This window comes from Diabrotica undecimpunctata, chromosome 9, assembly GCF_040954645.1.
Source record: "Diabrotica undecimpunctata isolate CICGRU chromosome 9, icDiaUnde3, whole genome shotgun sequence".
Lineage (NCBI taxonomy): Eukaryota > Metazoa > Arthropoda > Insecta > Coleoptera > Chrysomelidae > Diabrotica > Diabrotica undecimpunctata.
The window spans coordinates 36234305-36245100 of record NC_092811.1 but is presented as its reverse complement, the minus strand read 5'-3'; the positions used below and the strand labels follow the sequence as shown (position 1 = coordinate 36245100).

Sequence of the window (10796 nt, the reverse complement as noted above, 5' to 3'; positions counted from 1 at the left end):
ACAGAGAAGATTATTTTTCACGTTAAGAACGGCTATGAATAACTATTTTGATGAGACTTATTAAGTCGAAATACGTATCAATAGATACATAGACGCTTTGAACGTGAAATCAAATATTTTCTGTCTTTTTCATTTTTTTCATTAAATTGAAAGAATTTGAAGTAAGATTCTAAAGTACTGGATGCCGCACAAAACTTTGTTGAAGCATTAACTGAAATACTTGACAAAAAATTATCAAAATACCATCTTGAAAACCACATAAAATTTTCATCGAAAACGAACTACCGTGCAGGAAACGAATAATTCGTAAAACATGTCAGGTGGAAATCTTAATAATGATACTGAGTAGAATATTAAAGATTCTTTCAGTACCAAGAATTTTAATGTCATCATTGATCAGATAAATACTAGCATGACATCAAGGTTTTCCGATCAAAAGCTTGAATTGAAAAGAGGTATACCAAAGGGTGTTTCAGAAAAAATATGCACTTTACTTCTAATAATTGATCAACAAAAACATTCAGAGGAACTACAATCTCTTTCTGATCAACAAATGTTATGCGAATGAAGATTCAGATCACTCGGGTCAAGAAAATCTCGAAGAAGATAGTAGTCAAAATGATTCAGAAAATAAAGATCTAATAATATGTGTTACTGAAAAACCATGTAAATCTTGTATTAAAAGCTCTTATAAGCTCATTTATCAATGTACAGAGCTTAACAAAGCTTATATAAACTTAACAATTTCTCGCACTCAAGTAAGTTGTGAAAGAGGTTTTTCAAAATTAAAATTATTAAAAACCAGGCTTCGATCTTCGATAAGAAATAAAAATCGGAAGGGTCTTGTTATGATGCAATCAAAAAGAGTGTATTGCAAAATTGATAATGATCATATCATAAATGAACTTTGTAATCGAAGTACTTAAATCCGTCGACCAATAAGTTATTAGATATAAATCATCAAGTTTAGTCATTTAATCGAACATTGTTTGCAGTTGGATAAAGATACTTTATTTTGTCACAGAATAATTACAACATTATAAACTAACTGTTTAAAATTCAGATACTTAATGTCAATAAATCGCGATTTTTTGCCGATATGATGCCTTCTGTTTAGTATTTTCCTTCATAGATTTCATAATCTTGTGCTGTATCAGCGCTGGACCTTCTCGATGGATTCTGAATCTCGAGAAGAACTCCAGAAATTAAAAATGTCACCCTTTTTCGGAGTAGGACGGTTAACGTTCCGACCCAAAGAAGGGAAGACAAAAACACGAAATGAAAAGCCAGTAGCAACTCGTTCCAGTGAAACAGGGGAGACCTCCCTACATATGGAGGTTCAGGACGAGGAACAACCTTCTTCGGGTGGAGCTGACACACCCATAAGGACTAATGTCCAAGAGTGTGTCGGACCCACGGAAAAAGGAATGTCCACAGATCCAGAACCGGCCATCTCTTCACAATGAAGAGAGAAATAAGGCTCCTGCAGGCCAAGCTTCAACATGCAAAAGCCGCATCGGCAACGCTAGTTAGAAGATTGGAACAAGAAGGCATTGATGTGGCTCTCCTGCAGGAGCCTTTGAGGATAGGTGAGAAGATTGCTGGCCTATCAACCAAACAAGGTAAGGTTTTATACACACCCAAAGCTATAAGGCCAAGGTCGTGTATAATTCACAGTAATAGAGTAGATTGTACATTAATCCCGGTGCTCTGCACTGATGATATTGTTACAGCTGTTCTAACTTTAACCACGGAAGTAGGAGAGAAGAAACTGGTGGTGTGTTCAGCCTACTTTCCAGGTGATGAAGCTCTGTGTCCACCAAGCATTATAAGCGACATAGTTGCATATTGTCTAGGAAAAGGATTACAGCTCATTATAGGATGTGATGCCAACGCACACCACACCGTGTGGGGAAGCACAAACATTAATGCAAGGCGTGAATCTATTTTGAATTTCATCTTATCTGAACGTTTGGTTATATCCAATACAGGAAACAAGCTAACTTTTGTCACTAAGGCACGCAAAGAAGTGTTAGATTTAACACTCTGCACGAGCAGGATAAGTGATATAATAACAAATTGGGTTGTGTCTGACGAACCCTCATGTTCGGATCACAGACATATACGATTTGACCTTGATATTTTTCCATCGGAAATTAAATACAGGAATCCTAGAGATACAAACTGGGTAGGATATAGGGAGTCCCTCAGTAAAAATCTCGAGGAATGTACGATTTCGTTTAAAAGCCCTGAGGTTATAGATTCGGCAGCAGAAACGATAAGCGAAGCTATTATGGCGGCTTACCAGGAAAATTGTCCAGAAAAAACAAGGAAAAGTACGAGCAGTAATACAACGGCTTAAAGAAGATGAGGTCGGAAGTCCGAAGCCTATTTAATAAAGCCAAAAGTAACCAAGATTGGGATGCCTACAGGTATAAGCTAACGCTATACAATAAAGAAATTCGGAAAGCCAAAAGGAATTCATGGAGAGAGTTTTGCGAGGAGATTACAGATATCCCGGCATGTTCTCGAATCCATAAAGTCCTGACAAAGGATGATGCTACAACCAAAGAAGTAGGTTTCCTAAAGAAAGCCAATGGCAAATTTACGGACACCAAAGAGGAAAGTCTTAGAGAACTAATGAACACGCACTTTCCGGGCTCAACAATTCTGGATGATGCAGATAGGCAAACCAACATAGACCAAAGGCTCACTAGACCAAGGTCTACAGATTGGAAAATAGCCACAGCAATCACAATACCAAACAGAATTAGATGGGCTATAAATAAGTTTCGGCCATATAAGTCTCCAGGGACAGATGGTATATATCCAACACTGTTGCATATGGGATTAGAGGTATTGATACCACACCTATGCAAGCTCCTCAAAGCCACTTTAGCATGGGGGATCGTAACGGAAATATGGCAAAAGGTCAAAGTCATATACTTGCCTAAGGTAGGTAAAGTATCAGACCTAACACCAAAGTCATATAGACCGATAAACCTATCTTCTTTTCTATTAAAAACGCTGGAAAGGCTTCTTGATAGGTACATCAGAGACGAAGTGCTAAAAGATAATCCTCTAAGCAATCGTCAATATGCATACCAACCTGGTAAATCTACGGACTCTGCGTTGGATGATCTAAATAGGCTTATCTCAAAGTCAATGGAAGACAAAGAGATAGCAATGGCGGCTTTTTTAGATATAGAAGGGGCATTTAATAATGTTACCACCAGCTCTTTGATAGGGGCTATGAGTAGACGAGGCGCACCTGCGGTAATATGCAGATGGATAAGGGCATCCCTGGAGAATAGGACAGTAATGTCCACTCTGGGTAAAGCAACCATCAAAGCAAAAGTAGGTGGAGGTTGTCCACAAGGAGGAGTTCTGTCCCCTCTACTTTGGGCAACCTTGGTAGATGATCTCCTCAGAAATCTGTCCACATAAGGCTTTTGAAAAGCAAGGCAAAGAAACAAAATACCTTGGGGTATATTTTGATCATAGGCTTGCATGGAATACTCACATTCTACAAACCACCCAGAAAGCTACTATGTCCTTGGGCAGATGTGGAAGAATGTGCGGTAAGAATTGGGGACTTAACCCCAAAATGACTCTATGGTTATATACAAAGGTTATTAGACCCATGATAACCTATGGCTCGGTGACGTGGTGGACAAAGACGCAGCAAGTGGGAGCAATAAGGCTGCTAGGTAATACACAAAGGCTAGCATGCTTGTGTATTACGGGGGCCTTAAAAACAACTCCTACTGCATCGCTGGAAGTCCTGTTGAATCTACCACCACTTCATATCTTCATACAGGGCGAAGCCAGATCCGTGATGCACAGATTAATCCATAGTCAGCGACATATAAGCCAGATGCATGGTACTGACAACAGAAAGCTAATCGAGGAGCTAAAAGCCGATATTGTGATGGGGAAACCTATCGATGCAACAGTTACAAAATATAGCTTTAACAATAAGTTCACAGTTAAGATACCAGGCAGGGAAGACTGGAATAAAGGTGTACCCATACAAGCTGCTGCTACCTGGTACACGGATGGCTCAAAAACATCGGAGGGTGTGGGAGCCGGCATAGTAGGGACAAATCAAGGGATAAGTTTCCCGGTAAGTCTATCTAAGGATGTGACAGTTTTCCAGGCGGAAATAACTGCAATCCATCACTGCGTGGAAGAAATAGAAAGGCAGGAAAGAACGTTCTGTTCAGTTGCCATCTTCACAGATAGTCAGGCAGCGCTTAAGGCACTCAATTCTGTAGAGGTCAATTCTAAGCTAGTATGGGATTGCGTGTGTGCCCTAAATAAACTAGGAGACCGTAGCAAGGTTATGGTAGCCTGGGTACCGGGGCACGAGGGTCATAAGGGCAATGAAAAAGCAGATGAAATGGCTAAACAAGGCTCATCATTGCCATTCATTGGAACGGAACCCTTCTGCGGAGTTGCTAAATCAGTAACAAGAACGGCTACAAGGAAGTGGGTAGCTCGCAAATCTCTGGAATGGTGGAGGAATTCACCAGGACAAAGACATGCGAAACAGTTTATTACAGAACATTCGCCAAAATTTACGGCAGACCTAATAAGCAAAGACAGGAAAACAGTCAAGGTCATAGTAGGTCTTCTAACAGGGTACTGTAAGCTGAATAGGCACTTGAAGCTGATGGGATTATCAGATGATGACCTGTGCAGATTCTGTCACCTCGAAGAAGAAACAGCAGAGCACATTTTATGTCAGTGTGACAGTCTGGCAAATGTGCGGTTCTGTGCATTAGGAGAAGAAAATCCACCGGCAAATAGTTACATGGAAGGTACAGTCTCGAGCTACTAGACTTTATAAAAAGGGTCAGGCTAGAGAATGTTATCTAGGACTAGAGGACCACAATAGATCTGAAAAGGTCGCAGTGGAATAGGCCGAAAGGCCACCTCTCTTAATCTAATCTAATCTAATCTGTATCAGCGCTCTAATTAATTTAGTTCACTATATATAGTAGAAAATTAAATAAATGTCCCGTTAAAACTCCTTCAGAGTGTATTCAATTAATTAATTTATTTATTTAATTTATTTTAATATTTATTTATTTATTTATTTATTTATTTATTTATTTATTTATTTATTTATTTATTTATTTATTTATTTATTTATTTATTTATTTATTTATTTATTTATTTATTTAGTTATTTATTTATTTATTTATTTATTTATTTATTTATTTATTTATTTATTTATTTATTGATGACAGATGACAACCTATCTTCTTGACTCTTTGATTTCTACCACATGTAGAGTTTTTAATCCATTCAACAAACCTGACATGAAAGCCTACATTAATTTATTTGCCCAAAAATATTTTTTGATCTACACGGTCAAATCCTTTGGAAAAATCTGTGTATATTACATCTACTTGTTTACAGTCTTCCATTTGAGATAATATATCAGATTGATAGCAAACCAAGTTTGTTGCAGTGGATTTTTTGCCATGAAAATCATGTTGTGATTGAGATATCAAGCTTTTACATAACCAAGAAAGTGGCTTTACTGTATGACAGTCGAAGAGCTTAGGAATTGCAGATTGTATACAAGCGCTACGATAATTTTTAATATTGTCTTTCTGACCATTTTTAAATATAGGAACAACGTAAATTTGGAGAAGGAAATCAATAACAAATCCATGGAGAAGGAAATGTAGAGGTTTCTACAGCTCTAATAAATAATATAACAAACGGCACTACAAGGATACAGAACTTTTTTAATAAAAAATTAGGCACATTCTTAGAAAGACAAATATTTGTACTAAAGTTGCTATTTAATGGATGGATAGGTGTTACTTAGGTTATGACTAGATCGCTTATCGTTGATGTAAAGTACTACCATACTTCTATCTAATTAGCCTTCTTTGGTCCACATTTGGGTATAGGCCTCCCCAATCCTTTTCCATTCTTCTCTGTCTGTCGTTATAGTCATCCACCTAGAGCTCACGTACTTCTTGATATCATCTGCCCATCTCATTTGGGGCCTTCCTCTGCTTCGATTATATTCCCACTGAGACCTTGGAAATAAGCGAAAAAAGCGAAATTGGTCATTATAAGCTCAAAATTTTATCTTAAAATATTTCAGCAATCCTCGGCTTTTTCGCGGCCTATTATTTATCAAATATAAGAAGCCATAACTGAATTAACTAACGCACAATAGTATTACTTTTAATGTGCTTTGAAAACTGGAAAAGTTTTTAGAAAAACAAAGCAGCAAAATTTTGTTTAAGCTAACCTTTATGGTAATGATAATAGAATTCATCTACCTTAGCTGATAATTGGGTACATTATTTTAAATTATTTTCTTAAATTAAAATTAAACTTAAAAAATTCACAAATAATATTGATTTAATTTGGAGTCTGGCGTATTTGTTTAGAGTTTGGGTTGGCGCCTTTTTTATGAAACACTTCATTACAGATATGGTACAAATGAGTCACCCATTTCCAAAATCAGTTAAATCCACTTGAAAAAATTTGTGGGAATAGGCCAATAACTAGTTGCGTACCTACCGTCATAGGGAACGTGATAAAGTTGTTATCAAAAAAAAATTAAAAAATAAAGCTTTTTCCTAATAAAAATTGTATAAAATTAAAGAAAAAATGTAGGCACTGTAAAATATTAAAAATTTATTATAGCTGATTTTGGAACAGTAATAGGATTTAACTACTTTTGAAACTATTATGTCATAGTATTATATTGTTGTGAGGGCAAAATTTTTGCTTTAGTTAGATTGTTACAATAATGAAGCAATTTTTACTGAAAAGTTTTATTCGTACATTTTTTTAATAGTATTTGGTGTCTATTTTTTTAATCAATAGATTCGTCCTCAGCATTCAGTTCAAAATCATCTTCTTCGTCATCTACAGGATCGATTGGTTGTTGCAACATTTCCTCAAAAAACTTTAACTTCTGGTTGTTTTTCCAGTCTGTTCCATAATGGAGATCCAATAAACACTTTATATCTTTAATTTTCGCGTCTTTAACTGCCACACCTTCTGGTATTTCCGGAACAGCTTGATTTCCGAAAACTTGTCCTCTTTTTAAAACTGACTTGGGCTCACCCGTTTCAAAGTTGTAGTTGGCCTCTCCTTGGATCAAAGCTGTGTTTGGATTTCTTGTAGATCGTGTGAAAATGAATTTTTTAGCTTTTTGAAATTGGAAATGCCACTGTCCTGGAGGTTTTACCACAGCTTCTGTGACACTTTTCCAGTTACTGACAGAGCAGTCTGCACCCAGCTTTATCACAGTACAGATATTTTTAATGATATCAGTGTATTCGTCTGGATTGTTGATAACACTGAAATTTTGAAACTGTCGTTCTAAAATTCCAAAGACTCGGTCTGGCGGGATGAACGAATGTCCGACTACAGGAAAGTATAGTACCACCTTATTCACGTTACGAGGAGCATCCTTAATAAGCCAACTGATAAGCATACCAACAACAATGGTGTTTTTATTTTGTCCCCCACAACCATCAGAAAAGAGTTTGACTGTGGTGACATTTTCAAAGTTCGAGTTCTGTAATCTATGGTACAAAGCAGATCCTATTTGATTGGATCCCTTTTGATACTGGTTTTCTGTCCAAAGATAGGAGAATGTGTTGTGGCAATTTCGTGTGGCTTTGGAGTGCCCCTCACATATAACAAAGTTATAAAGATACAACTGACGCTTATAGTACGCAGCCTGATCAGGTATTTTAGGCAACACCAAGTTTTTTTCGCAGTCATAGCTGAACACAAGCTCGTTATCATTGTTCTCTCGTAAGAACATATAAAATTTCTCAGCACGAACTTTATGGACTTTCAACTCCAATTTTAAAGCTGCTCGTTTGTCACCATCCTTTTCGGTTGCTGTCTCGCATTCAAGTCGTATACATGTAGAACACTTATCAGTGTATGGGGCATCAAACCCGATATTAAAATTGGTGGCAAACACGTTTCTGAAGAAATCATACTTGCATGTTAATTTGGGAGTTGGATGTTGCTCACTGTACATATACCACATTTTTTTAATGCTCAGTTCACTCGGAAGATATTGTCTGTGTTTGTTCTTTGCTCTACAGTAGTGTTTCTGCACTGGTACAAAAGATTTAATAAAAGTTTTGATGCTTTCTTTCTTTGTGTTAAACTTTTCAACGTGGCGGGCTCCTCCACGAGTTTCAGATGGGAGTACACCTGTCTGAAGAAATTTTTGGCAAAGTAACTGCACCCGGTTTCGACTTTCTTGGAGTATTGCAAGTAATGCCGCTCGACACACTTTAATATTTTCTGTTTTATTGTGTCTTTGCTTAGGTAAGTAGAAACTAGTGCTTACCATTCTTTTTGAGGTTGTTATCAAAAAGGTACGTTCTGGAATCCGGGTTCTTTTTGCAGAAAAAACCATAACATGTTGCAGAATAAATTGTGTCTTCGATTGTAGGTCCGCATCTTTGTAATATCTGCGATGGATTTTTGTTACGTCTTGCAAGGAAAGCTCTGAGCATCGATACTTGCTTTTGCTTGGATGTTTGCAGTTTGGCATTTGAGGAAATCCCTTTGGACGGTGCCTAAAAAAACAAATTTGTTACACTTTCAGTTACCTAATCGCTTTCGCTGTAGTTGACGTTATGAGAGTTTAGGAAAGATTAGCCTGAATCTAAAGGTATAAGTAAAGACGAATAATAACGGATTATAAAAGGTGTCTCGTAAATGTGCCAATAAATTTCAGGGGATAAAAGTATACCTCTAAAAAACATTAAAAATGGTTATGTTAACATACCATTCAAAATGTGTCGTTGTTGAGATACTTTTTTTGTATTGTTTGCCGATATCTCTTAAAATTTTAGTACCTACTGTAGATATGATGAAAGTTTGTATACTAGTACTACTTGATAAAACAAGCATTTTTTTCTAAATTGATCATTTCCAGAGGCGCAGATACAGAGTAAATTTTGGGTTTTTATCCCAATAACTTCTACGTCACTGTAAAATAATGAAGGTTGTTGGCATATTGACGAAACACTGTATAAATTTTTATTATAATAATTACAATTAACTTACCTAGATACTTGTGCAATGGTTTTTTTCCAAGTGGAAGGATTGCTTTTTCGTTTTTTAGCCAAAGAACCAGTTGCCTCTGCTATTACTTCAACATTATCAACGATTTCAGGATTTTCCGCTGGCCCCTCCATGATATTAAGAACTGTATCGTCCAGTAAAAGCACCTGTTATGGTTTATTTTAATGTTTTGAAAAAAAAAAATAGTGTTATGCTTTTAGGTTTGTCTCAATACTACAATACAAGCGCTTCTATTTCTCACAAAAAATGTTTAACTACCTGCTTCGGTGGTCGATTTGTAACTAACAGTGGCTGTGGCACCGAACTCATGGTCATGTGGGTTTAGTATTTCTTTTAACTTGTTTTGACACCGTGACAGATTTAACTGGTTTTGAAACCGACCACCGAATACATTTAACTGCTTTTGGAACAGTCCGAACTTTTCAGCCGGTATTTTCAACGCAATGTAACTGAGTTTGGAACAGTTTGAAGATACACACATGTAAGGAGACTAACAAAGAATTCATTGAAATCATAACGTCCATTTTTTTAAATTTTGGATTTAACTGATTATGGAACTGGGCGACACAAATGATGCCTCTCTTTTGTGTTCTGGGGATCTGCTGCAACGGTTTTATTTGGCAATTCTGATATTTTTGCACTGACAAGTATATCATTAGGGTTTTACCCCTTTTCTTTGCGTGTTATATTGCTTGTGATCCTTTGAGACCTTTTTTTGTATCGCTATTATAGGTAAATAGTCCATAAAAGTTAGAGACAATATCTAATAATAGCGTTAATAGCTAAATAGCTAAAAGGTAGCATCTAGCTCTAATGTTAAATTAAAGAGTAGAGTATACCTTTGATGGAGTTGCTTAAACCGTCAAATAATTCATCTAAGCTAAAATATTTCCATGCGATATTGTTCGTCTTGAAACTATTATTTTACATATGTAAAATTCACCAGATTGATGAAATACATCATTAATTTACCATCACTACTCGGATTAAATTAACTGTCTGAATCATCATTATCAGCAAGGGGTATCAATAAAATATGTACGTAATTTTATACGTAAAGAGTTTGAGGAAGCACATCCCGTCATGGCAAGGCCAAGCCGCAGACTCCAGACTAATATCCGCACCCGCACCCGCAGTGAAAAAATAACGATATCATTATAGAAGTTTACGGAGTGAACGATAACGCCACCTCTGCCATAAAGATAAATTCTACCAATAATTAAACGATGAAATCGTAAAAATTGGAACTGTCTACTGATTTTTCAGTCATGCTGGATCTACTGAAACCCTACATCGATCTACTGAAAAATCTGTAATAATAAAATCATGTTCAAAAAATGATCATTATATATCAGTGGCCAATTATAAATACACAATGCAACAACGCATCAATTCTGAAATGCATCAAAAACCGCTTCCCTTCCTTCTTTATTATTTTACTTATTGTAGGAATAACGATCGAATCAAAATCCGGTACTTCCTCGACTTCGTTTTTATTTTCGGGGACTTTACACTGTCTGATGAATTGATATTTTATATGTCAATAAAATAATTTTTTTTCATTATTATTATTAATATATATATATATATATATATATATATATATATATATATATATATATATATATATATATATTGTTATGATGTGTTGTTTGTTTGTGAATGATGAGCAATGAGTATTTTTAATAATATAA

General features: G+C 36.0%; 1 protein-coding gene across 1 annotated transcript; it reads left to right on the top strand.

The window, feature by feature from the left end:
- The first annotated feature begins 1462 nt into the window (after positions 1-1462).
- On the top strand, positions 1463-2362 carry LOC140450525 (uncharacterized). Its single transcript, XM_072544182.1, has one exon. The coding sequence runs from the start codon at positions 1463-1465 to the stop codon at positions 2360-2362; it is 900 nt and encodes a 299-aa protein (XP_072400283.1).
- Positions 2363-10796: the final 8434 nt, after the last annotated feature.

Bases quoted from the DNA above. Each gene is read 5' to 3' on its own strand.
- LOC140450525 (XM_072544182.1), top strand. From the start codon at position 1,463: ATGAAGAGAGAAATAAGGCTCCTGCAGGCCAAGCTTCAACATGCAAAA.